Source organism: Balaenoptera borealis (assembly GCF_965194805.1).
Source record: "Balaenoptera borealis genome assembly, chromosome: 16".
Taxonomy (NCBI): domain Eukaryota; kingdom Metazoa; phylum Chordata; class Mammalia; order Artiodactyla; family Balaenopteridae; genus Balaenoptera; species Balaenoptera borealis.
In genome coordinates, this window is record NC_138872.1 from 23,511,790 (window position 1) to 23,539,760 (window position 27,971).

Consider the following 27,971-nt stretch of genomic DNA (forward strand, 5'->3'; position numbering starts at 1 on the left):
TAATTCTTTGCTGTAGGGCTGCTGTCTTGTGTGTTGTAGGATGTTTAGCAGCATCCCTGGTCTCTACCCACTGTACGCTAGTAGCACCTCTCAGCTGTGACAACCAAAAATATCTCCAAACATTGCTAAATGTTCCTTGAGGGACAAAGTCACACACATGCACACACACACACACACAGAAAAGTTAAGAGTCACTGATCTAAATGAATCAGCCAGGTTATTCCTAAGCAGCTTGGAGGCTGACTCTGTATTTATGGGAGACAGAGACACAGATCCAGGGTGGGTGGGAACCCAAGGTTTGCAAACCTTGTCCTATTCCAGGACCCCAGGTGTGACAGATAACTAAAGGAAACCTACAGGGAAAATTCAGGGAAGGATTCACAAAACTCCTGGAAGCAATTGCCTCTGACAATGGACAGGAGTCTGGAGAGAGTTGAAGAATTGCTTTTCACTGCATAGCATTTTGTAGCATTTAATGAATTACCTTTAAAAAGAAAAGACAGTATTTAGTGTTTGAAGTTATAGGGAAATGCTCAGGATTTAAGTTTTTAAAAGTATTTAGAATGGGGGACTTCCCTGGTGGTCCAGTCGTTAGAACTCCGGGCTTCCCCCGCAGGGGGCCCAGGTTCGATCCCTGGCTGGGGAACTAAGATCCCGCATGCCTTGCGTCACAGCCTCCCCACCAAAAAAGTGTTTAGAACAGCATGTACAAGGTGACTTCAACTCTGATAAAATACATATACATGAGAAAAGACTGGAAGAAAATGGACCAAAGAGTTAGCAGTGGTTCTTGCTTGTGAGATTTGGGGTAGTAAAGAAAGGTGGTTTGGGGTGAGTTGTCTGGTAGAATGAAAGCAAAGTGCTGGTACATGCACCTCAGGTAGCCCAAGGGACACATTTAGGTTTCACATGGATTATGGTTTTTAAATTTTAATATTTTTGCATTTACTTTTATGAAGACCTCCTTCCTTTGCCAAGTGATGCTAGTTTTTCATTTGTGGAAGTAATATAGTTTCCTTTTTAATTTTTTTTTTTTTTTTTTTTTTACAGAGAGTCAATTGAAAGAAAAATGATGTCAATGTCGGGACGGGTAGCATGTATGGGGATATGGCAACATTTGCTGTATACATTATCCACTCGGCTCCCATGAATGAGGATGTAGGAAAAGACCCCAATGGCGGTGCTCTTCTTTCAAGCGTGTCTCCACACACCAAGCCCCTCTGTGTCCTGGGTCCGCATGCCTACACTTCCTGCTGCCTAGAATGCTCTCACCCAAGTTCTTCACCTTACTCGATCTTTCTCTTCATTCAGCTCAAAAATCATGTCCTCAGGGAGGCCATAACTGGCCACCTTATTTAAAGTGGTCTCCTTCAGTGACGATTCCCTTCCCTGATGCATTTCCTTCCTGGTGCTGACCACTCTGGAATCATCTTTGAGTGCTCGCCTGTTTTGTTATCAGTTTCCTCCACTAGCCTGTGAGCTCCTGGAGGTCAGGGGCTTTGTCTTATTTCTTGTTGTACGTGTAAAGCCAAAGCCAAGACCTGGACCACACTGGGATCTGCAAATATTTGAATGAAAGTGTTGTAGGTTGAATGAAAGTGTCCCAGTTGGGATCTCTCCACCCAGCTTTAGCCCTTCCCACAATGCCAACTTGTACTGGTAGCCTAGGTCAGAGACAGAGAGAGAGATGCCGAGGCAGTTTGTGGTTCAGCATCAAACACATTTATTTCACTTTTATTGAGTATACAAGAACAGAGAGCACACGCATACAGCACGGAGCACTGAGGTGGGGGAGCGCGGGGACAAGAGAGGAGAGAAGGGTGCGAGTAAAAAGGACCAGGACAGCATCGCAGTTGGTTGGGAAGGTGCTTTTGGAAAAAAAAAAAAAAATGTATATATTTAGAGTGATGTTGTTCATGCAATTTCAGGCCAGTCTTGGAATGTGCTTGCAGGATTCAAAAACTGAAACAGGTCTTGGCACTTCCTATACCCTCAGATGGAAAAGGTCCCAAGAAAGCAAAAGAAGGGAAAACAAAGATCTGTAGGCTGGCAGAGTGGCAAAAGGTCATGGAGAGCCTCTGCTTTATCCTCTTCGTTTTGCACGTGAGGAAACTGAGGCCCCGAAGCGGGAATGGGACTAGCTCAATGGCACGTGGTGAGTTAGGGATTGAGCCAGGATGGCCACCCAGAACTCCTGACTGCCCTCCAGGACTTTTTCCACCATGCTACATGGTCTCCTGGGTGGAGAGGTGGCACAGAAAGGATGAGAAATGTAAAAAGGAAAAGTAGGTTGAAGACAGACAAGACAAACGTCTATATTCCCTATGAAGAGGAGGATGGGGAGGAAACAGTGCCCTAGATTTCAGCTTTGCAGCTCCCCTCCTCCCTGCTGGCACTGCCTGCCTCTCGGCGGAAGGTCAGAACATCTGTGGGATGGAGAGCTCCACAAACCCTGGCTGGCCCACAAGCTAAGCCTGGTCACATCTTCCCTGCCCTAAAGCCACACACTTAGGGTCTAAAGGCAGGCACAGAACCCAGAACAAATATTCTCTCTCTGAGGTATGTCCTGTGCGCTCAGGACACCTGGTTCCTGCAAAGACAGGGATGCCTGAGCCCAATTCCAGGTGGCCCGGAGAGGGTGGAGCCACTCCAGCTCTTGGCCCAGAAACAGTGGGGGCTCTCAGGCTGAGGAGGACAGGAAGGAGGCTCTGTGGCTTCTCTCCCAGGACCGTAAAAAGAACCTGGTGCATTCAAAGTGTGCCTTCGCTCTCAGGGGGAGTCGGAGTGGGCCACCAGCCTGCCCCGGAGGGGATGTGGCTGACTGTGCCACCTGAGCCCCAGGTGCGGGGCTCTCTCCACCCTCTCTCCATCCCATTTCTGCCTACAGAGGCAAACACTGTTCTGGTTTCTTGTCCTGCCTCAGGTCAGCACCAGTTAAGCAGCTAAGCATGTGTGTCACTGGGGTAACTAATAAGCAAGCCAAGCCCCTCTCTGGGACATCCCTAGGCAATGTCTGATAATTGGAGAGAATTCGGAAGTGTTCTCAGAGGGGTTAGAGATGTAAGGCTGGCTCAGGGGTCTTCCCAGGTCCTCTGCTCCCCCCACGCTTTCTCCTTGAGCCTAATGACAGTGCCTGGCACAAGTAAGTACTCAATAAATATTTGTTGAGTGAATTTATCGCCTGCTTTAGAAGCAGGATGGGGGAAATGAAATGGGACTGAGAAATTAAAGGGCAGTGGGGAAAAACTCTCTCAGAAGGGGCCTCATTAAGCTCAGGGAAGCAGCTTGTGTCAGGAAAGCCCACGTGTGCCAGAGGGCAATGCCAAGCTTTTGATGGGGGTCTTCTCCAAGGGCTTCTGTGGTCTCAAGGCCATTTTTGGGACTCCGAGGGCACAGGCTCAGAGCGCAGACGCCGACTGAAGGCGAGGTCTCTAAAGCCAGGGTCTTATACGTAGATCCTCCTCAGCTTACTCTGGGGCAGGCGAAGCCTTTGGGAGTGCGGTTGTGACCTATCAGGGCCTGCCCTGTGCTCAGTCTCTACCATGGCTGCTTTGGCCCAGGAAGCAGAGAATGATTCAGACAGAATACAGGAGTGGTAAAGGAGAAGACTGGGCTGGGGGTGTTCAGACAGCCAGGTGGAAGCCACCGTCTTCCGCGGCAGCTGGGTACGTCACCTCCCTCGGGATGGGAGTTAGCTGTCACAATGCGGTCAGGAAAAGGCAAGACGTGGCAAAACAAAGAGAGATTGAGAAAGGAGGCAAGCCTCCTAGGGAGGCGGGGGCGCTGAGCCGGGAGACCTGTGCAGCAGAATCCTAACCCTGGACCCCACGCCTGAGCACAAACCAGCCCCCAGTCGCTACTGCCCAGGGGGAAGAAGGCATCTTGAACCACACTCGTGTTGCTTCCTTCTTGCCAAAATCCCTGCCTCTCCACCTGGGGGCCCCGCCCCTCCCCACCCATCAATCAATTACAAACACCACACACTGTATTTCTACACTGAACCAGCTCCTACTGTGAGCGACCCACAGCCAGAGTCCGGGTCTCCTTGGCAGGGTCGGTTCGGTGAGATCTAGGAACCTTGGGATACATCAATCACAGTCAGATAATTATAACTTTAAAATGTCAGCTTCATACTTACCAGCACTGTTTATTTTAATATTTGTTTCCTGTTATATGTAATATACATAACTTAAAAGCACATCCATACAAATCTACGAGCTGCACCTTCATAATGAGAACCCATAACATACAATGTCTACTTCACCTCCTGTGGCTTGGTTTCACATTCTTGCTTTGCTTTGCTTTTTCTCGCTTCCAATGAGAGTCATCTGCAGTGGCCCTCAGCAGGACCAGGACACAGAAGGTGAGGCGGGGGTGGGGTGGGGGAGAGGGAGGAGGGAACCCAGACAGAAAATGACTGACAAGATGTGTGACAGTCGACGGGGAGGGGAGGCGGAAGAAAGGAAGGTGGATTTTGCAGCCCAGTGTCAAGACCCAAAAAATAAGAATCTAGTGTTCCTCCTCCTCCTTTCCGAGCAGGGAATTTTCTCTCTTTCTTGGAAAACGTTTGGCAGGGCGTGTCTTGCTGCTGCAGCTTCTCTTGCTTGGCTGCAAAAGTGTTTTCCTTTGCATTTGAGTGGGCAACAGACGCAGGAGAAAAAGAAATGGAATGCTCGTCCACTGAATGGAACGTGTAGAACCCGGGTCGCATTGTACTTCTACAATCAGCGTGGTCTGGCTTGCCTTGGTTGTTCCGCGGGGCTTCAAGGGGGGGTGGGACAGGCGCGGCAGGGGGTGAGGGGGGAGGAGCAAGGGATTATTGTTGTTATAATTTTTTTTTTCCTGAACAATCCTACCAATTCTTCAATTTGTCTGCACAGGAAATGTAGGCGTTCAGATGTTGGCCGTTGCTGTCGGCCGAATGCTCGGCCAGCCCCGGCAGCAGTGCAAGGACGTGATGTTTCCTGTATATATATCTATATCTATATATATCTATATATATATGCTTTTCCTTTCCCAGTCTCTCATCAGGGACAGTACGTCGCAGCTGGGACGTCGGTGTTCAGTTGGAGAATCCAGAATGAAGGCCCCTTCTTTACGGTTCTCTGGCTTGGGTTGGACCAGAAACGCCAGCAACTCTTCACAGAGGTCAGGATTCCTGAAGCCAGAGGCATTGCGGGGAGGAGATGCCAAGGAAGGAGGAGGACAAGAAGAGTTAGTAACTTTTGTCACTCATCTTTAAATACATGGCAAGAGGTTGTTTTCCCTATCTTTACCGTGTGCCCTTTATTATGACTCAGGAAGATAGACTGACTTGTCCAAGGCCACACAGCTTGTAAGAAAGTGGCCGCTGAGAACTGAAGCCACTTCTGTCTGACTCTCTGACTCCAAAGGCCATGCATGTTTGCTGGGTTGTTTCCAGGCAGGTGGTCTTTTACTTTGGCCGGAAAATTTGTCCAAGTTTCCTTGAACACTGAAAGCTAAGATTATACTCATTTCATTTTGTCTTCCTATCTGCTCTCAGTTCTAAGAAATGTTTAGTCGTGATTGCAGATCTTCTTTTTTTGTCTTTCCCTTCTGTTTGCCACTGCCTGCTGTGTCCTGGGGGTTAAACCCCAGAGAGGAGTGTTTAAGTAAAGAAACTGGAGTCTGGATTCTAACTCAGGTTTGACTCCAAAACTTAGAGGTTAAGGCGCATGGGCTCTGAAATCAGACAATCCTAGTTTCAAATTCCATTCCACAGTCTACTAGCTCTGTCATCTTGGGCAAGTTTCCTAACCTCTTTAGACCTTAGTTGCTCCCTCTGTAAAATGGGTCCCACCTCACGAAGTTGTAGGGAGGATTCAAGTAAATACCGGCTGTTCTTATTATTACTATTGTTGTTAACTTAACCACATACTATTTGATCTCATTGAGGGCAAGGGCTGTGTTTTACTTATTGTTGTCTTTCCAGGGGCCAACACCATGACTGACACACAGCAACTACCCCAAACCATTTAACAAGTGGCATATTGTCCCTGTCCTTTGCCACTTACATATGATCAGGTGCTAACGGAGCTGTAGAAATTTGATCCTTCTCAGCTCATTTGACAAATGGGAAAACTGAGGCCCAGAGGGTTCAATGACTTAGCAAGTTGGTGGCAGAAACAAGACGAGAACCCTAGGCTCCTGCTTTGGAATAGGTCATCCCCACCCCCATTTAATTAAAAATTTGAAAGTAAGAAAGCTCTGGGAAGCTGGCTGGATGCTGCCCTCTTGCTGGCAATGTTTGGGAGACAGGTCTTGCCTGAAGGAGACGGGCCAGTGAACAAAGATGGAGCAGAAGCCACACATCTGGCCTGTGAGTTGCAGGGAGAGAAGAGAAGACTGTAAGATGGGTGTGATTTCACACTCACAGCAAGAACTTCAAGGAGGAAGAACTTCATAAAGAAATCTACTGGAGCAGGGACAGGTGTTCCTGGAGGATTCAGGCAGGGGAGAGAAGATGAAGACTGGCAAGATGGATGCCCACGTGGAAACAGGGCCTCGTGCACCAGGCTGGTGATAGAAGTTTAGGGTCTGACTTGCTCAGGGCTCTCATCAACCCCTCAACATGACAAAACTATTGGGACAAGGAAGCAGTTTCACATCACCGAGCACCTTCTGTATGTGAGATACCACCTGGTACATCATTGCTATGGACTGAATGTTTACGTCCCCCTGAAATTCACATGTTGAAGCCCTAACCCTCAAGGTGATGGTATATGGAAGCGGGGCCTTTAGAAGGCACTCATAAATAGGATGAGTGCCCTTATAAAAAGAGACGTGAGAGAGATAACTTCTCTCTCTGCTCTCCACCACGTGAGGACACAGAGAAGATGGCTGTCTGCAAACTAGAAGAGGGTCTCACCAGGAACCAGACTGGCTGGCACCTTCACCTTGGACTTCCCAGACCCCATAACTGTGAGATATTAAGTGTGTGTTGTTTAAGCCACCCAGTCTACGGTGTTCTGTTATAGCAGCCTGAGAGGACTCTGACACTCATAGATGTTGTTTAATTATTACAGCAGCTCCAGTTTATAGATTAACTCCATTTTGTAGATTAGAAAACTGAGGCCCAGGCAGGTTCCTCTGGGCACACTTTCTGAGTCCAAAGCTAGGTGTGTTCTTTCTACTCCATTCTGCTACTTGCTGAGGATTTTTTCTTACAGTGCCGGCTTCACCTTAAGTTTCCTCATCGATTAATAAAGTGCCTGCCCAAAACTCAGTGTAAACATGATTCTGGGTTTGTGGGATATCTTCTAAAGCCCATAGACACTTCAGAAGGACCGGGGACATCTAAACAATACTGTATGATCATGTATTCTTCTGTTTATTACAGCAGAGTCCAAACGGGCAGCATTTTGTTAGCTTACTTTGTGTTAATAGTAATGATAGTCATAATTAACTCTTATTGAGCACTTACTATGTGCCAGGCACGGTGCTTACTACTGTAGATGTATGATCTCAGTAACCCTATGAGATAGATACTGCGAACAGTCAGCGTGGTCAGGAGATTAAGGCCATAAGGCAGCTTTGGGGTCTAACAGATGAGGTTTGACTCTCTAACCAATTCTTTGTGTTCCCAGCTCCAAATGTGTGAGCAAATCGCCTAACATCTCAGAGCTTCAGTTCCCTTCTTTGTAAAATGAATGAGCAGGTGACAGTACTGTGCCTAGTGCACAGCCAGGTGCCTGGAAGAGTGTAAGGACTCCATAAGTTATGGCAATTGTTACTATGTCATTGTCATTGTCATTTGGCTGATGAGGAAACACAGGCCGAGAAGGTTAAATTGTTTGCTCAAAGTTGCGCAGCTAATAAAGGTCAGGACTGAGACTCGAGTCAAGACTATCATCCCGGGTGCCAAGATGCATCCATCCATCAAACCAACACTTTTCAAGTACTTTAAAAAAGAGTTTTCTAATTCAGAGAAGACCTCTCCCCCAGAAGTAGTGAGTCTGACTATATTAAAAGTCAGAGGTGGTTCCTACTTGGCGATAACTAATGGGAAAGCAGGTGGGCAGAAAAGGCAAGGGAGAAACTTCTGTTTCTCCAGGACAACATAACAAGGTGACCTTTACAGAAGGATCCAAAAGAGAGAGAGAGGGTGTGTGGTGATGCGTGCGACAATGGCAGCAAAGAAAGGACTAAAAGAGGGGCGAGGAGGAGGGAATGAGACCTCAAAGGGAGCAGTGAGGTGGGCAGATGTGAAAGACTGCATGGGGTAGGCAGGACGTGGAGGCTGGGATGAGAGCTCCAAATGGCCAGGGAACGCGGGCAGGCAGGAGCCTGGGGGGCTGGCTGGGATGCCCCAGGAAAGATGAGGAGGAGTGAGATGGGGAATGGAGAAGATACGAGAAGCTAGGAACGCAAACAAACAGCCAGAGGACTGTACATAACTGGAAGGGGGCTTGTCCATCTCTTCCTTTTGCAAATGAGGAAACTGAGACCCCAATGGCCACACAGCCAAGTCAGCAGGATGGCTGGGATTGGAGTCAGGTCCTGATTCCCAGCACAGAGCTCTTTGCATCAGTGGCTCCTACACCTGGCTGCACATGGACTTCCTAAGGACCAACGTATAAATAAAGATTCCCAGGTCCTGGCCCAGCACTTCCAAGTCAGACTTTATGGCAATAGTTTTCTAGTATCTGTGTTCCCCAGGTGATACTGCCAGCCCAGCACCAGCTTGGCAAGTGACCTACACTCTACCACTCTGAGATCTGGGGGACAAAAAGCAACAATAACTGGGCAACTGAGAGGACAGGAGTGACAATTTACTTGAAAGTCTGAGGAAGGCTGGGAGGCAGGCTCTGCCCGTGATCAATTTATACATCTTCTAGACCAGTGCTATCCAACAGAAATGAAGCCACAGACGGAATTTAAAATCTTTTAGATAATAGATTTTCTAGACAGTATTTTCTAAATTTTCTAGTATTTCTGGTTTTCTAAAATTTTCCAGCTATATAGAAAATTTTAATTTCTAAAAATTCAAATGTTTTAATTTACATGAAAAAGAGTAAAAAGAAACAGGTGAGATTAATTTTAATAATGTATTTTACTTAACCCAATATATCCAAACATTATCATTTAACATGTAATCAATATAAAAATTATTGAGCTATTTTATACTCCTTTTTCCATATGTAATCTTTAAAGTCTGGTACCTATTTTACCCTCAAGGTACATATCATTTCAGATTAGCCAATTTCAAGTGCTCAACAGCCGTGTGCAGCTAGTGGCTCCTACACTGCACAGCACAGAAAATCATTTCCATCACTGCAGGAAGTTCAGTGCTTTTCCTTCTGACACGAAGGGGGTGGTAATCAAAGGATGAGAAAGAAACATTCTGTATCTTTCTAGAAAACACTGGGTTTCTTCATCAGGGAAGAGGACAAAAGGGAGACCTGCTGTTTGTGGGGGACTTTGAAATGCATTTATTTTTCATTGAGGTATACGGTGTGAAGTAAGTAAAGTATACAAATCTAAGTGTGGAGCTTGACCCATTTTCATATATATATACACCCATGCAACCACCCCAGTTCAAGACGCTGACATTTCCAGCACCCTAGAAGTTCCCTTTGTGGCTCTTCCCTGTCAATGTCACATCCCAGAAGGAACCGATATTCAGACTTTGATCATCGCTGATTAGTTTGGCCTGTTTTTGAACTTCCTATGAATGGACTCACATTGTATGTACTTTTTGTGTTTGACTTATTTCACTCAATTCAATGTCTGTGAGATTTTGTTATTATTGGTCTGACAAAATTCAGTTAATTTCTAGAGGGGCCAGAACCCTTCCCCCAGCTTCCCCCAATTTCAGCTGCTAAAAGACCTCTCTGCTCCAGCACCATCTCATTCCTCTTATTCACGAAGGCACTGATAGCCCAAAAGGAAAGAGTAAGGATTGGGGTCCCTAAGATTCTCGCCCCAGGTGGCCTGAGAAGGGTTTCCAGTCTAGCAAGACAGATGGGATCAAGGGCTCTGGCCATCATATTCCTCCTTGGCACCAACTATACTTCAATTAAAAAAATTAAAAAATAAAATAAAATTGGCACAACATTGTAAATCAACTATACCTCAATTAAAAAAAAAAAAAAATTCCTCCCTGGCAAGATCCAGTGACTGGTGATGGAGACAGAGAGTCAGGGACAGGAATGTGGCCCTGGGCCTGGCAGGACTTTTTCTGACTTCCAGCTTACAGGCAATGGCCAGTGAGGGTATGCTTGTCTCTGTCTGTCCCACCTCAGTACCCACTGTCAATCCTCTCTCCCCTGTTCTGACCACTTCTGGATTTACTTTTCTGGGTCTGGAGCCTGAAACCCCAAAGAAACCAAGGAACCAGACTTCCTTCCCCTCTGCACTCTGATTCGTCATATCTGAGGGAGCTACCTCTCCACTTGGAGCCCCAAACCAGGAAGGTTGGGGAGGTCAGAGCTGTGCTGGGGACCAAGCCTCTTGGTGGGTCCTCAAATGGAAATGCCCCTCAGAGGACCTCGTTCTCTCCTCCGTCTCCCGGCTGCTGAGCCCCATGAGCCTCACCTGCGGCTTCTTGTCCCTCTCCTCTGGGGATGGGTCTGTTTCTCTGTATACGACAGCTTTGGTTACCAGCATGTCAGGATGCTGCAGTTTGGCCTCCTTGATGGCCAAAGCCAGGGCCTGGAGGACAAGAACGGCAAAGTGAGGAGTCAGAGCATGTGGAATACGGAAGAGGCCATGGAAACCAACAAGCCCTTCCAGCGCACAGCTGAGGACCAGGAGTTAAGGGGAGAGGCCACAGCTCAGGTCTTCTGGCTCCTTCTGACTCCCATTCAGTGCCCCTCCCTTGAGGGCTTCTCCTCTGGACAGGGTCAGTAGGAAGTGGACATCCCTGCTCACAAATGCAGCCATCCACGGGTAAACCAGTACGGGAGGGCCTGGGGCCTGGGCAGTGCCACTGGGAGCCATGCTCCGCATCCCCATACCTGGTCTTGATCGACATCTTCGTCCCCGGTGATGATGATCCGCTTCTCGATCCTCGTCTCAGAAAATCCTCCTTTCACAGTCTGCAGAGGGAGAGGGAGGTGAGGTCAGCCTTGGGTCCTGCTGGGGCAGCAGCCTCGACAGGGGACCGGTCCAAAGCATCCCTCAAGGGCAAGGCTGGAACCAGCAGTCGCCTTCTCTCCTAGCTCCCTCGGTTTTTTCCTTTTTCTGGTTTTGGGACTTCTGACTGCACATCTTTCCTGGCTGCCGCCACTCCCCCAACTACCAAGCTGCCCCCTCTACCTCTTCCACGCCCGGTTCAAATGCTGTCACCCTGACCCTGGTGAGCGATCCTTCCTCCTTCCTGCCTCGGTACTCCCTGAGCGGCAAGTTCATATCTCTCACAGTTCTGGGCCTCTCTGCCTTGTTCTGACGTTGTGTGTGTGACCTGGCCTTGCTCACTAGGCTGGGGCCCATGAGGGCAGGGGTTGTGCTTTGTTCATCTCTGGATCCCCTCCTCCCCCACTCCCCTGTCCAACCTGACCAGGGCAGGTGCTAAATGCGGATTTGTTGAATGAACACATGAATGAAATGTGAATGGTGACAAGGTTCTACTTTAAATGACTTCAAACAATACTAGAAAACTGCATTGATGATGCTTATACATATGCTTGAAACCGCCACTGTTTTCTGAAGGGATGGGGCTCGGGTGCAAGTTTAGAAGTAGAAGATGGGGCAGGATCTACTTGCTTGGCATATTAAAGGCGGGCGGGGACTAAGGGAAACCCCAGCTGGGGTCAGGAGTGGACAGAAAGAAGAGGGGGGTGGGGGCTCCCAGATGGCAGGGCTAGGAGGGACTTTGGGAAGAAGAGTTATCTGAGCTGTATGCAGTGGGGTGTGTGATGGAACACCTTCCCATAAAGCTTTCAGTGAAGTCATCATTGCTCACTGATGCTTTTGGTAGGAGTGGGTGCTTTCTGGGGACCGTGCTGCATGGGAGTGGGCAGGGCTGGGACAGTCTCTGCTCATCAAGGGCCAGCGCTGCCTACCAGACTCCTCCTTTGATGCTTGAGCAAAACCTCCAACCCATCCTGGCTCCCTGGCCTCCATCCCTGCCCTGGGCCCTGGCCACTCAGGCATGGACATGCTGGCCAGCCTGTCCTCAGCCCTCTGTCCTCATGGGCTAAGTCATAGCTGTCTCACCAGGAATGTCTCCCTTCTTTGGCCCTGCCTCTTCCTCCCCTCATCCTGCACCAGGCCCTCCATCCCTAGTCTCTCCATAACTCTCTCTCTTCTTTCTCCCATCTGCCTGCACATCCTGGTGGACCTAATCTCCTCTCCTTAAACCCCTTTTCACTGGGTCACTCCCCATCTTGAAAACCTTGATGGCTTTCCAATGGCTCTCAGACTCAGACCCTCTGTTGTCACATTTGTCCTGGAATTTGTCTTTTGTCTCTATTCTGCTTCCCCTACCTCCAGTCCAACCTAATTTCCCAGTTACGTCCCCTACGTGCTGCTTCTTCCTGACAGAGACCGCTTCTCCTGTTTCCCCATGTGCATTGCTTGCAGCCCCTCCAGCAGCCCTCAGGCCAGAGGCCAGTGTGAGGTTGATGCTCACTAACATTTGCTCAGTGAATGGATAAGCAAACACACGGTTTCTGTTCCCATCTTCCCTGTGGCTTAGAACGTCTGCATCCTCCCTCACGAGTCCACCCTGGCTTCCCAAGACCCTATACAAACCCCATTTTTTCCAGAAGACCCTTCCTCATTCTTTGAGCCTTCCTTCAATTGCCCCCCTCTAAATCCCTCCAGCACTTAGGATCTATAAGGCGCAAACGCCACGGTTCACAATTTCTTCCAAGGAGATGGTCTCATCCCCCCAGCCTGGTTGTCAACACTGAAGGGCAGGTGGGCGCCTAGGACGACCCTTATCACAGAACAAAGCTCACAGCATTCCAGAAACTGGGAATGCCGCAGGTCTTCTCTGTCCACGTTACAAGGCAGAGCCATGGCAATGACCTTCCCGAGCCCCACAGCCAGGCTGGGGGCATACGACATCCTGCTGCTACTCACTTTGGTAACATGGGTGGTGGTGGAGGTGGAGAGGGTTTCCGCGGTGGCGCCGTAGGTGCTGGTGAGGACATCTTTCCCGATGATCTGCAGAATATAACCACCCCCCACCCGGGGCTCAGGTGAGGACACTGGACTCTGCAGGAGGAGGGCGGGGGTGGGGTAAACCAAGTGAGGAGTCGGGGTGGGAGGGGGGGTCCCAGGAAGGTGAAGTTTGGAAGCCAAGATGCTTTGAGCCACTGAGTCTAAGAACTCAGGAATACTGGAATCTTCAGAATGCTAGACCCATGAAATCCTCAAACCCTGGAATCTAAGATTCCTAGGACCTGAGATCCCTGAGGTCCAGAATCCTAACAAGACCCTAGAATTTAAGAATCCTGGCATCTTAGAAGAATGAACAGAGGGATCCAAGGTGGAAACAGAGCCCTCCCAATCCCCCACCCTGTCAGGGCTGGGAATGTGCTCTCTCTGGGACTAAATGATGAAAACAACAGATTTGGAGAACACAGGAGCTGCAAGAGACCTCACAGTGACACACTTGGGCGATTGAGGCAGCCACCAACAGAGCTGGGTCCAGAATCCAAGCTTCTGGACTCCCAGTCCATTGCTCCTCCTGGTCAGTAAGGAGAGCAGATGCAAAACAGCTGTCACATCACAGGCACCACCAATGGATGAGACTCTGGTGGGGACCAGGGAGCCCTGTGGGCATCTGAATGTGATGCCATTTCCTGGTGTTGCACTTAAAGGGGCAGCCTCCCACGCTCTACGTCGTACTTGCTGCAGGCCACCTGTGGACCTGCATCCACATTCTCTGCCTGGAGTCCCCTAGCCTGGGCTGGCCCTGCCCACTTACCGGAGAAAGAGAACGGATTTCCGTGGCCACCGTCTGTGGGCCTGGGATCATGGCAGCTGCCCCCTTCCCGGACTTGAGACTGTTCTCCTGGGGAAACAATAGTGCTCAGAGGGCCAGGTCTCAGGTGGGCGGGCCCTCAGGATGGCTGGAGCACGTGGCCATGCAGCTCTCATGGCCACAAGATTGAATAGTGACATCAGAAGCAGAGAGCTGAAGGCATCGTTCAGTCCAGTCTGCTCTTGTTCATCCCTCGCTCGCTCACACACATGCTTACACACTTACCCACTCATTTAACAAACATTTACTGAGTGCCTGGTGTTAGGGACACTGTGGTGAACAAGATGCGGTGTTGCCCCCTGGAAGCACTAACAAAGGAGTCGAGACATCCAGGTTCTGGTCCTGGCCCTGCCACGTTCCAGCCATGTGACCCGGACGGAGCCACTTCCGCTCTCTGGGCCTCATGGATTCACCTACATAAAGGGACCCCTGTAGTGTGTGCTCATCAGTGGTAACAAATGTCCCATCCTGGTAGGGGTGTTGATAACGGGTTGGTGGTGGGGGCTGTGTGTGTGCCGGGGCAGGGGGTCTACAGGAAATCTCTGTACCTTCCTCTCAATTTTGCTGCGAACTGAAAAACTGCTCTCAAAAAATAAAGTCTTAAGAAAGTTTTTAAAAAGGGGACCCCTGTCCCACTCTCACAGAGACATTATGAAGATAACAGAGGAGAAAGGGCTTTGCAAACGGAAATCTGTCAGGTAAATATAGGAATACAGGCTGGCTACTAAGAACATACTAACTACTGTTTTCTGAGTACTCGCTATGTGCTAGGTATTGTGTTAAGGATGCATGATCTCATTTAAGCCTCTGAACAACCATAGGAAACTGTTTTTATATTCTCGTTTTATAGTTGAGAAACTGGAAGGTCAGGGCATGTTAAGTGGCTTGTTCAAGCCCTCCTGAAAGTGAGTGATAGAGCCTGGATTTAGACCCAGGTTGGTCAGACTCCAAATTCAACGCACTCCTTCTGCCATGCCACTCTGCCCTTGGAACACCTGCCCTTGAGCCAGCTCTCCTGGTCCTACCTTGGAGTCTAACTGCTAGATACTCCTGGAATTGGTCCCAGACTTACTGGCCCACATCTGGAAGGGGCCCAGCTGCTGGCCTCTACCTCCTACTTCCTGCCCCATCTCAGGGCTCAGCCTTGTCTGTCCAGGGGCCCAGAAGCTGTGTCCATTCTGCAGCTCCCCAGTGGGCTGCAGGGTACTAGATCTGGACCTCTGCCTGCCAGGGGACGGGTGAGGACAGAAGCCCTCTATCTTCGCCCCACCTTTCCCCGAGGCCTGCCTCCAGCTGAGGCTGTCGGTGACCTGGTTACCTGGCATTCCATCCACAAGGCACTTACTTTCTCAGAGGCAGTCCCAGAATGTGGCCCAGCAGCAGGCCTTAAAAGGGCAGCCTTCTAGGCTCAATGCTTCCTTTCTCCCAGGGTAGGAAATAGCCACTAGCCCCTTTGAATCCTATTGTCCCTCCAGGCCCTTCTCTCCTCAAGCTTCTTCTTCTCCCATTGACCCCTCTTTCCCGGAAAAGCCTCACCTCCACGTTCACACTGATGGGGACACAGGTCATTCCAGAACAAGGTGCCAGCTGCTCCACCTGCCTCTCCGGTATCTTCAGCCAGTCCCCTCTCCCGCCTCTAGGAGGCGCAGCCCCTCTCCGTGGCTAAGGTGACACCCCTATCTCCGCCCCCGGCCCTTCCTCCGGCGGACTCCGGGCTCTCCTCCTCGCCGCCCCTCTCTGGGCCGCCTCAGCCACTCAAGGCTTCCACTGCCTCATCGAGGCCACTGTCTCCTCTCGCTTTATCTGTAGCTCAGATCTTTCTTGAACCCTAGACTTGAAAACCAATGTCTCCTAGACACTTTCCCCTGGAAACGTCCCCCAGGCGCCTCAGACTCATCAGACCCAGAATGGAATTCGCTGCCTCCCACCCCCGACACACATGTGCCGCTAAAAAGCACCCCACCCCGTGCTCCTTGTTCCTATTAGCGCTTCTCAGACTTGAGGGGTGTCACCTGGAGGGCTTGTGAAAAGAGAGACCCCCCCCCCTAGGCCCCGCCCCGGAGCTTTTGAGTCAATAGGTCTGGGGCGGGGCCTGGGAACTTCCTCTCTAACAGGTTCCCAGGGCCGCGCTCGCTCGGAGACCAGCAGGGCTGGTGAGCGGCGTCGTGGCCCGTCTTTCCTCCTATCACCTGAACGTTCTACCAGTGACCCAATCCTGTACTTTCCTCCCTCCAGGCACCCTCAACCCTGACCTCCTGGTCAGCCTCCAACTCCTCGCACCCTGGCCCTGCCCCCGCCCCTAAACTAGTTCCCTGCCTGCTCTTCCCGTCTCTCCCAGTAGAATGTGGGCTCAGAGATGCTGTCTGTCTCCCGCGGAGCTGGATTCACAGCGCCTGGCACACTACTTCACACATCGTGGGTGTTCAATAAATATTTGCTGAAGGAAGGAAGGAGGGAGGGAAGGAGGGAGGAGGGGAAGGAAGGAAGGAGAATAAAAATGGGACCCACGTCCCCAAGGGAAGGAATTTTTTGCTTCAGGCATGTTCCACACGGGCTGCTAGAGTAATCTTTCTAAAACACAGAAACACATATCTGATGACATCATGCCCCTACTTAAAAAGTCGAAGTGATTCTCCATGGTCTCCAGGATGAAGTTGGAACTTCATACATGGCATTCGAGGCCCTTCAAGCCCTGGCCCAGCCTTCCTTTCCAGCCTCTTCTCCCCCTGCTCCCCCTCCACACGCTTGACATCTTGCCTCACTGACCACTTCCTTTCCCTAAATGCTATGCTCCTTCACATCCTTGCTTTTACATCTGCTGTTCCCACAGCCTAGGAGACCTCCTCCCGTGACTGCACCCTAATTTATCCTTCAAGAATAGCTCAGATGTCACCGCCTAGATAAAGCCTTCCCCAGCTCCTACAGTGTCACTCCACACCCTATGCCCCCTAGGAAAGGCAGGAAAAAATAACGGCCACTCACATTTACAGATCACTTGTAATGTGCCAGGCACTCTTTGGAAGGCTTTGCATAGATTACCTTAGTTTAGCCTCACATCAACCCTTTGGGGGATATGCTATTATTTCCCCTCATTCCATTTTCCAGAAGTGGAAACTGAGGTCTGGAAAGGTTTGGGTAACTTGCCCTAGGTCATCCAGCCAGGAAGTGGGAGAGCTGGACCTTGTTCACCACTGTGTGCCCAGGACCTAAACACAAAGGCACAGCCCATTAGATGTGCCTGTGATTATTATTTCGATGAATGAGTTCTAACAGGCAGTATCTTTTCTTCAACTCCCCATACTGGGCAGAGTAGAGATTAAGAAATGTTTTTAGAACAAATGAATGGATGGATGGATGGATGAGTAAATGAATGATATGACTGCCTGCTCACCATGGTACGAATTTACATTTAGCCCGATAAGCATCCTGATGCCATGTGGTGAAGGGGTGAGGGGAGAGGAGGAACTGAGTGACCAGGGGAGAGTGTGCAAGCTGGTAACTGGTTTGGGCTTATTTCTCTTAAAATCTTTGTTTACTCAAAACCTTCCTGCTGGGTAGTCTAAATTAATGTAATTTTCTTCCTATGTGCATATCAGGGGTTTGGCAAGAGAAAGCATTTGAAAACAACCTCCCACAGCTCAAGACAGATCTGGTCCAGGCACTGATACCTGCTTGGCCCCAGCCCCAGCCCCAGCCCCACGCAGCCACTGTTCACAACGGTCAGGATGAGGGAGCAGAGTGGTTGAGGTGGACAGTGGGGCTTCCGGAATCAGAATGCCTGGGTTTGACCTGGTTCTACCACGTATTGGTTGTGTGACCTTGGGTAAGTCACTGTACCTCTCTGAACTTCATTTTCCTCATCTGTAAAGGGTGGGAAAAAAGAGCATCCACTTCACAGCTCTGGTTTTACCCCATGAGCGCACTGCATGGTATCATAACCTGTGGCTGAATGCTAGCTGTGCTGTGTCATCATTTGAAGAATCTGATGTTACTGAACTCTCTTAAGAGCCTGTGAACCAGGCAGAATGGGGAGTACTCCCATTTTACAGATGAGGACACCTAAAGACCTTCCTTCATGGGTCAGGCAGCAAATAGGTAGCAGAACCACAGGGTCCCTCAAGACACAGTCCCAAATCCTGAGCCATGGCTGCCAGGAGGATGGACCTCACTCAGGGAGGACTTTCAGGCACAATCCTCCTGTGTTGCCGACAGTCAGTTAATCAAATAGTACCATCCTCTCTTTATCCCTGCCGTAGCTGAGATGGTCCAGATGACTGAGACTCAGGGATGCCACCTCCTACATTATTCAATTTGCAAAACAGGTCTGACTGGATGTCCTGTGGCCAGTCAATAAAAGTTTGACTGTGTGTCAGACAATGAAAGTTTGACTGTGTGTGCCACACCTGATGCTGTGAGGGCGGATGAGGACTTCCTGCCATAGCTGGCGAGGTTAGCTTGTTATCTGGCTGTTTCAGGGGCAATGGAGCTGGTCAGAGAGGGAGGTCTCGGGTCCTACTTACCATGGTGGTTGATATGGTCTCCGTGGTGATGGAGGGAGTAGTTGTTATGAACTCCTTACCCCCTGGGGCAGTCCCGTCAACCTGCTGGCCAGAGGAGGAGTTATTAGAGAGGGAAGAGAGAGAGAGAGAGAGTACCAGATACGCCTGCAACATCTGCCACCTGGGCTCGTGGCATCCCCAGGTACCAAGTGACAGGCAGTGTGAGCAAACATGCACTTGGGGAGGGGGTACGTCCACACACAGACCAAACTACAAAGGGGCCTCACAGGTCCTCCAGCTCATTCCAATCATTTTATTTCACAAAGGGAAAATAATCCCAGATAATTTGATACATTCTATCCAAATTTCAATGCCTGTATTCTTTGACTGAGCGAGCCCATTGCTAGAGATTCACCCTTCAGGCATAAACTTTGAAAGTTTCGCCAGGAAGTCTGAACAAAAAAGTTCACTGCAGCATTCAACATTAACTGCAAAAGACAAAAACCATCACAGGTCCATTGATGGGTGATAAAGGCATGCTAAATCAGGATCCACTCCTAAGGGGGAACAAGGAGAGTGAGGTGGGGCCACATGTGCCAACATGGAGTGATCTCCAAGGTAAGTAATAAGAAAAAAAGGTAGGGACTTCCCTGGTGGCTCAGTGGTTAAGAATCCGCCTGCCAACGCAGGGTACACGGGTTCGATCCCTCGTCCAGGAAGATCCCACATGACGTGGAGCAGCTAAACCTGTGCACCACACCTACTGAGCCTGCGCTCTAGAGCCCTCGAGCCACAGCTACTGAGCCCACATGCCTCAACTACTGAAGTCCGTGCACATAGAGCTTGTGCTCCGCAATAAGCCACCGCGATGAGAAGCCCACACACGACAACGAAGAGTAGCCCCCTCTCGCCGCAACTAGAGAAAGCCCGTGCGCAGCAACAAAGACCCAACGCAGCCAAAAATAAATAAATAAATTTATTTTAAAAAGAAAAAAGGTAAAGTGTAAAAGAGAATGATCTCTTTTGTGTAAAAAATTTAAATACCTAGAGATATAAGGACATATGTTGGTATGTGCATATATCTTTTTTCTAGGAGGACTCACAAGAAAAAAATTCATTTTGTTCTGTTTGAATTTCATAACTGTGAATATTTTGTTGTTATTTTGTTTTGATGTCAATAGGGGTTACTGAGCTGTAAAATTTGGGGCCATTTTTAGTTTTCTTTGTATTTCTCTGTATAAAAACAAAACCAACACACGTTACTAAAACAAAATAGAGCAGAGAGGGAGTAAGATGACCCGGGGTCACACAGCTTGTCAGAACTCAAGAGTCTTGACAGCTGCACTAGCAGCCTCATAAACCTCTATGCATGTTATAAAAGTGAGAGAAAAAATTCTGGAAATGACAGAGTTGCCCACATTTTGTAGATTTACATCTTTCCTTAGTTCTTAAGACAAAGACTGGTCTCCAAGGCAAAAAAGTCCCCAGCACTGCGGTTCCTCTGGCCAGAAAGAACCAAGAGGGCATCTATCAGACCCTTAGTCTCCATTTTCAAAGCTTAAAAGCCACAAAAGGAACTTAGGAAATGCACTGTAAGTAATGCACCTGTGTCTATTTACAACAGCTTCTCCAGGGGACTGAGTATGTTTCATCTTGCTAAGACAGACGACGTTTTATCTTTTTTTTCAGTTTGTTCATTTTGTCAATCTGATGTGGAACCCCCATGCACACACAAAAAAATGACCCAATGTGAGCTGCTCTGACCCAAGCTGAATTGGGTTCTCGCTCCTCTTCCCCTGGGATATCTTAAGAAACCTCTCCACCTCCTTCAAGCGATCTGAAAGCCATGGTCTAATCCACTAACCGCTAGTCCTTATAACACTCCCAGGAGGATGAGGGAGACATGACCCTCCCCATTTTACAGATGGGAACACTGAGGCTTTAAGAGGTGTCGTCTGGCCAGGATAAGAACCCATCCCACCACCCACACCCGGAGCTCAGGGAGGACAATGAAGCTCAGAAGAGCATCAGGGTTAAAATGGTGGCTCCGGGGGAGCCAAGGCAGCAAGAGTTGGCCAAGGGGCTTGGCCATGATGGGGACCCCACCCTTAAATGCCCAGTACCTAGGCTCAGCGTGCACAGGAAGGCACAGGTTACCTGGGTGGTGTCCACAGTGGCAACTCTGGTCTGCAGTACAGCCTCCGGCTCGATCTTCTTCCTGATAGCCAGGCTGCTGACTGTCATGGTTTCCGTTTTCACGGGCTGTAGGCAGATGAGGGAAGAACACTCTGTATCTCAAGCCCCGGCACGACTCCTACTCACAGGCAACTGCAGCGTAGGGTCAGCAGGTTATCTCCCACCACTGCCGCTGACCAAGTCTCCAGAGGGGGTTGAAGGCCAAGGCCAAAGAGGCCTGGTGTGATGTCACAGACAAACAGCCCAAGAGGGGAGCCAGAACCACCAGCAGCACCCGGACAGCCTGCCCGTGACCCTGTCGCCATACCACCTCGTGGTGGCTGCATGCTGGGTTTCAGGCTACCATTAAGAGAACGTTCACCATTCAGTTAACATGCTCTGTGCCGGGCCCCACACTCAGCATTTTCCTGATATACATAGTCCTGAATGACTTCAGTGGTTATGCCACCACCTCCCAGCTGCTTTCTCTGAACTGTTCTTTAGAGAAGGAGTCACACCTGGAGGCCCGGGCGGTGGGGCCAGGCAGGAGATGTAAACGAGTGAGGCCGGCTTGTTGAGGACCGGGGTGAACTGGAGAGCACATGGGGTCCACTCAGGTTTGGCCTGAGTGACCGGATCATCTGATTTTTTTTTTTTAATGATATAAAAAAAAATCCCTGGATTTTATATTCAATGTCCTGATTTTTAAATCAAAGTCAAAGAAAACACATCTGCCAGCTAGATTTGGCCCAGGGCCACCAGTTTCCAACCCCTCCTCTAGAAGTCTTATGTTAAATGATTAGTTTCTTCTGAGTCCTCCATCGAACCTAGTTCATGGCTATACACACAGCAGGTGCTAACATATGTGAGCTGAATGAATGAATGAAAGTTAGCTTGTTGGGAGGGTGGTTAAGAGGGGATTCTTCTAGATGGTTGTAACTCAGAGATCTAGCCATTCATTCAGTTAATCATTATTAGTGCCTGGAATGTGCAAGCTTAGTGGAGCTGCCACCTGGTAGGAAAGCAGACCTGTCAGCCAGTAACCTGACTACTTGTGATACCGCTGGAAGCAGAAGCATTGCAGAGCGAGGGGGCCGAGCAGGGAGCAACACTTCTGCCCAGGGTTGTCAGGAAAGCGTTTGCTAGGTTAAGTGCTATCTGAACTTGGCCCTGGAATGTGACAAGTTTGCAAGGCAGAGAAAGGGAGGAGACACCTTCTCCAGAGGGTACAGCATGGAGTGAAAGCCCAGAGTAGATGAGCTCCTGTTTCAATGCCTGGAATGTGGGAGGTAGCTGGGGCTGGAAGACGTGGGAGAGCAAAGGAATAATGTGAACAAAGATCCTCTGAAAGAAGGACAGGGAGCAGAGACGCCCAGACACAGTCTACCCCTGTGTCCCCCAGGTGATGACGTTTCCTCTTCTCTAGGAGTTTCCACCGCTACCCCAAGACCCCAGGCCCTGCGGAGAGGAGCCAGGGCCGGGATCAGAAAACACCATGTGGCTTTCAGAGCAGGCGGCAGGCGCCCCCGTGAGTCCACAAGCACACGGTCTCTGCAGGTGCCATGCAACACAGACAGGGGGAGGAGGAGTCGAGTAGGACCAGACTGCCTGTCATCACTTGACCTCAGGCAAGAGATGGGATCACAGGGTTAAAGCGCCCGGGAGTGCACGTTAGGGGTAAACCGAGCCGCCGAACATGCGAGCACAGAACCATGCTGTTCTGCGGAGGGGCGGTCATGCAACACGGAACAGAGCTTCAGGCTGGTGGCTCAGTCTTCTCACACATGGCCCAGGGCCCTCTGAACATGCAGTGCCCGGTGGGCCCGGGTCCCGATGATGCTCCACTGTACCTCGAACTGGGGCATATCCGGGGTGGAGCAGGCCCCTCGGTCCGGGCTGTCCTCGATGCTCCCAGACTCATCATCCTGGCTCGGGCCCCGTTTGCTGAGATCCCGGGAGAACACCAGGCCCTCGGTTTCTGAGTCACTTTTGTCTCGGTCAAGCTCAGGCAGGCTGCGGGAGAAGTCTTCGAAGGCGCTGCCGTGGTAGTCGCCGATGACTGTGAAGTCGACCTCGGCCTCCAGGCTGGACGTGGAGCTGACCGTGATGCTGGAGCACTTACGCTCAATGGCCAGGTGGTTGTCCTTCAGGAACACCGCGTCCCTCTCCTGGTCCTGGTCCTCGTCTCCCGTGTCACTCTCTGGGGCCCTGGGCCGTGGCGGTTTGACTTTCTCCTCGGAGCCCTCCCTCAGCCCTGCTCTCTATGGCCAGGTAAAATCAAAGGAATGGGGGTGTGGGGTGGGGGGAGAGAGAGAGAAAGAGAGAAATCAAGATGGTGAATGACAGAAGAAATCTCGGGGCCATTCGATGCCCCAAATGGAAGTGCAGGTCAGGAAAAGAAAAACACCCCCGGAAAGGTTCTTTGACACCATAATAAGCTTTAAAAAAAGAAAAAGAACACTTCTCAAGAGTGAGGACACTCCTTTCCGAGGGTCTCCGGCTGACGGCAGAAGCAAGTACAAAGCACACATCCTGCCAGTTGGTTCTGGACAGGAGGCCCCATCCAAGGTTTGGATCTGGGAGCTTATCAGAAGCGGCACTGCGCACAAGGCAGGGATGGGAGCCCGGACCCCAGGCCCATCCGTGCAGGCGGACATCAAGGAGGCAAAAACCAAGGAGGGAGACCCAGGGATTCAGGACCACCCAGGACAGGGAGGCAGAGAGGCTGGAGCCAAGAGCTTTGAGGAACAAAGAGGAAGCCAACACGGTTTGTCAATTCCACTGAGTCTCTGTGGGAGGGGTCAGCATCGTCTAGGGGGAGGAGCAACACGGGGTAATTCCTGGGAGCTGGGTGCTACATCACTTCAACCCTGAGCTCCGTTGAGTGGAGGTTCTGGTCCCATCAGTGTAATTGACAACAGCAGGCCAAGGAAGTGCTGGAGGGGGACCAGCAACTCTTGTCCGACATACATACCTCTCAACTGGCCTGTCAGGGATTAAACACCACACACATTTTTGGCTGTTTTACGACATTCTTTTTGAAGACCAATCTAACCCCCACCAAATATTTTTAAAGTACTTGGCTTCAGGTTCTAGAGACTCGGTACACGTAGAGATTCACTTGCTAGACAAGCCTCCATTTAGCCAGTTTCTGGAAGGTTGAGAGGTGTGAGGACACATTCCAGACAAGCCAGAGTTGAGCTGCCACAAGAGGCGCTGCCAGAGCAGGTGGGGAATCTAAGGCAGCGATGCACCCTGGCCAGGCGAAGATGACCAGGTCATCAGGGCACCGAGGGGCTGCAGAGACCTGAGGGCCTGAGGGGCTGGTGAATCTCAGGTGCCCCCCCTTTCCTGGGGGATTCGCTGCTAAGCTGGTAACGTGCTTCTCTTGCCTGACCGCGTCTCCGGGTTTGTTCTGGATTAGAGAAGACAGTTAGTCTTAAGGAGGCAGAAAGGAACTTGGCACTAGGACCGAGAGGGAGCCAGAAGTGAAGGATGGAAACCTCTGGACTGTCAGCTTCCCCAAGGCAGGAGCACCAGGGAAGGGAAAGGATGAAGGAAGATCGTTGGACAAGCCAAGCAAAACGGTAGGAACCCAGCAGGTGCGGGCAGCAAGGCAAAGCAAATGTGTAGTTTGCTGGAGGGGGTGCCACTTTCTCCACCGGCGCTGTGTGACCCTCCGGGCACCAGGTCACACCAAAAGCCGAGGGTCTGTGTGGCTAAGCTAACATGGGCCAAGCAGATGAAACCGTCATTCCGCCTGGGCTACGCTCAGGCCCGTTTAGGGAAAAGAACTCATAGGGATGGACAAGCAGCCTCTGGTGGCAGTAATGACGAGGGGCCACAGAAACATGCTTTTAAAGAGCTACGCGGCATGCGGTCAGCTCCCGGGCTGGGGGCAGCATGGGGGCGGGGGCTCACGTGGCCAGTTCCCCCAGTAGCTTCCTCCAGTGTAGTTTCACAGCCTGGACTGGGGGACACGAGCTCGACGTCCATGCATCCTTCCCGGGGGGATGGGGTAGAAATGCCCTCCCGGAAGTGTCTGGTAGCTGGCGGCATCATGGAGGAATGTGTGGCTTTGGGGGCAGCAAAGTCCCCTGGGGGCTGGAACTGAGCAAATCCCAGGTCTAAACGCCTACTCCGCTGTTGCTCGACCTGCCCCACGGAGGCCTCCGAAGACAACTCGTTTGCAAAGGCCCTGGTTTCACCCTGACTCGCCCAGCGAGTTTCAGCTCCGTGGGTCTCAAAGATACGAATCTTGTTGGCCACAGAGGTCTTACTAATATCTTCCAGGGAGCCCTCTTGACCCCCAGCCTGGAAAGAGGTCATCTCCTTTTGCTTCCCTGAAGGGAACAGCAACCCCAGGGCTTCTTCAGGGACAACTCTGGGCTTCCTGCTGGCGATGGGAGGGGCCCTGCGCTCACCTCCGTCTGGGGTCACAGCCAGCCCTACTCGGTCCTTGGGCTCCGGGCTCTCTTTAGGAGGATGGGCATGTTTGAGAAATACAGGGGACTGTTCTCCAAAGCGGCCCCTGAGCTGCACAGGCTCCCCCGACCCATAAGGGGCTGGGCTTGAAGAAGCTTCCTCTGGAGATGTCTGAGCCGCAAAGGGACGGGGCGAGGTTGGGAGGGGGGTGATCGCCTCCATCTGAAGAAACACTGGGGCCTTGCTGTCCTCTGTCACAGGTTCTCCTGTTTGGGTGTGAACTGGTCCCCTCTCTCTGGTCAGGAAGTTGCCTCTGTCCGGCTTGGCTGGCTTCCTGACATCACTAGGAGGGATGGCCCACGGAAGGGCACAGGCCTGGCGGTCTGGACGCACGCCCCCTCCTCTGTGAGGTGAGTGGTTCCATTCTCCTGGGGGACTTTTCTCAGCCTTTCCCATCAAATCTCCACTCTGGGGGGTCTCTTCCTCTGCAGCTACTGAGGATGCTGGGTGGGTAGACTCTCCTTCCATCTCCCACCGGGCTTCGTCCCAGTCCTCAGCAAACATCAGCCCTGGAGAAGGTCCCTTTCCGAGCTGCTTGACAAAGACCTCCAGGTCATCTGGTCCTTGGTTCCTGGGGGGCCCCGACCCTCCCTCTGAGGAAGCTGAGTGGGCTTCACCCTCATGGTGCTTGTTTCTGCCGACAGCGGCAGCAGAGCCCCATGGGCCGGAGGAGTCCAGCTCTGAGCTCTCCGTGAGCTCCTCCGAGAACTTCCGCCCGGTCTCGCAGCCAGGTGGGGCATCTAAGTGCTCTTCTCTCTCCTCCAGGGCCGGAGGGAGGACTTGGTCTTCAGACTCTTTCTCTCCATAGTTTAAATAGAAGCTTCTCTCTGCAAAGGAAGTGTCGGTTTCATCGCTCGAGTCGGCTCTGGCTTCTGTGTAGGCTGGGTCCAGCAGAAACGACCGGAGTCCTCCCGCGTCGGAGGCTGGAGAGGGGACGTCCACCTCTGCGGGGCCGGTGGCCGGGGCGGCGGGTCTTCCGTGAGCCTGGAACTCCTCCCGCTCCTGCCTCAGCTCCGCCGGGCCCTCCAGCTGACCCCCGGAGGCCCGCTGCTTCCTGGTGGTTGCCTCCCCAGGGTCCACCCTGAACCAGGAGCCCTCTGGGAGCGTTCCTGCCAGCGTGCAGCCTGCAGCCAGAGAAGCCCCTCCTGGGCCTTCCCTGACCCAGGGGCATTCCCCCCACACTGACTCGAAGTCTTCAGGGCTCGTGATCATTCTTCCTTGTCGCTGGATGTTTGCTCCTCTGGCTCCCACCTTTTCTTCTGTGGCCATTTCAAAGGTGAACTTGTCCACCAGGACGTCTACCTTGGAGAGTCTGCCGTCAGCAAGCATGTCTGCGAGGCCTGCCTCCCTTTCTTCCTGTTGTGTGGTGGTCACTTTTAGGAGACTGAGTTCTTCTGGCCTAAGGTACTCTCTTTCTATAAATACCCAATGCTCTGAACCCTGCGTTTTAATTGGAGCAAGAAGAGTTAACATGAAATATCAGGCACCTGAAGAATGGGTTCACTTTTTCCCTCTGCAAGAAGGGACCAAGGTCAACCTGCCCCCTCGGTCAAGGTCAACTGGCTCGGGAGAGGAAGGCATGACAATGCTGGTCAGCCTCATCAAGGCACCCAACAAATTATCTACTGATGCCCTCAACCACCACCCTAACTGGGTAAAATGGGATGCGGTCTCATACCCTCCCCGTGTTAACCGTCAGGGAATGGAAATCCACAGATGGTCCAGGACTCTTCCTCTTTTAATAATAAAGCTGCCAGTGTCAGAGGGGAAAGTAGCTTACATCACATGGAATCTTTGAAGGCTAGAGCCAAAAGAACTCCTAAGACTTCCTGCAGTCCAATCTCCTAATTGTGCAAATAGGTAAACTGAGGCCAAGAGAAGGTCAGTGACTTTTTCAAGGTCACAGTTAGTCAAGTCAGGAAAAGAATGCCTGATTTTTGATGCCTGAGAGGCTTGCTGACTTACAACCAATGGAATATGGGTCCCAACTGCGATCTAATGTCAAGTTGTCGGGGAGGCACTGAGTTAAGTTTCACAGGCCACAGCCTGGAATTGGACCTTTCTGTAAGAGCTAATTGGAAGGAAAGAGATTAGACCAAAATATACCAAACGGCCAGCTCTAGAGGTTAGTGCCAGTCACTACAATGGCTGAAACAGCTTGAACTTTGTGGAGTTCATTCCCAAAGAAACAAATACCAAGGCCTATTCTTGGAGAATTCTAACAAAATCCACAGAAAGAGTGGAAGAGGACTGACCAGAACATATCATAGAAGGAAAAGATCTAAAGATCCAAGCATCATCATTGGTCAAAAGCACTGAGAGTACAGCACTGTCAACCATCAACAAAACAGCCCTCTACCTCCCCTAGAGTTTTTCAAGCAACACTTAGGAGGGAAGGATGGACTTCTAGAATTGTTAAAAAAGAAAGACGGCCAGGAATTCCCTGGTGGTCCAGTGGTTAGGACCTGGTGCTTTCACTGCCAGGGGCCCGAGTTTGATCCCTGGTTGGGGAACTAAGATCCTGCAATCCGCGAGGTGCGAACAACACCACCACCAAAAAAGCAAGAAGACCAATGGGATTTAAATCTTCTTGCAACCACAGAATACTTTCTTCACACAAAATCTTGATGGCAATCCAATATGTAACACAGATACAGGGTTCCCCTGTGGAAGTTGGAGGCCTGGGCTGCCCTAGTGCCCCGAAGTGCCTCCCTCCTTTGAAACCACTGCTCTGACCCAAGCCCCTCATGGCACAGACGTGGAAACTGAGGGCTGGCAAAAGTAAGCACCGTGCCCAAGGTCAGAGAGTGAGCCAGTGGCAAAGGCAGGCAGGCCTAGAACCCGTTCTCTGATTC

At 50.8% G+C, this 27,971-nt stretch overlaps 1 protein-coding gene across 33 annotated transcripts in view; it reads right to left on the reverse strand.

Moving 5' to 3' along the window:
• Window positions 1–1,699: 1,699 nt before the first annotated feature.
• Window positions 1,700–27,971, reverse strand: part of EPB41L1 (erythrocyte membrane protein band 4.1 like 1) — a 136,729-nt gene continuing 110,457 nt past the window's right edge. For 9 of the 33 annotated variants that reach the window (XM_082361880.1, XM_082361885.1, XM_082361909.1 and 6 more), the window contains 10 exons: window positions 24,553–26,556; window positions 23,939–24,046; window positions 22,482–22,892; window positions 20,614–20,718; window positions 18,478–18,561; window positions 13,901–13,987; window positions 13,051–13,134; window positions 10,980–11,060; window positions 10,558–10,674; window positions 1,700–5,158 (listed from right to left, as the gene is read on the reverse strand). In XM_082361880.1, the coding sequence (XP_082218006.1) occupies window positions 5,150–5,158; window positions 10,558–10,674; window positions 10,980–11,060; window positions 13,051–13,134; window positions 13,901–13,987; window positions 18,478–18,561; window positions 20,614–20,718; window positions 22,482–22,892; window positions 23,939–24,046; window positions 24,553–26,556 (3,090 nt within the window). In that variant the 3' untranslated portion in view covers window positions 1,700–5,149. The remainder of the gene's footprint in view (window positions 5,159–10,557; window positions 10,675–10,979; window positions 11,061–13,050; window positions 13,135–13,900; window positions 13,988–18,477; window positions 18,562–20,613; window positions 20,719–22,481; window positions 22,893–23,938; window positions 24,047–24,552; window positions 26,557–27,971) is intronic. The other 24 variants (XM_082361886.1, XM_082361889.1, XM_082361887.1 and 21 more) reach the window with 12 other exon arrangements.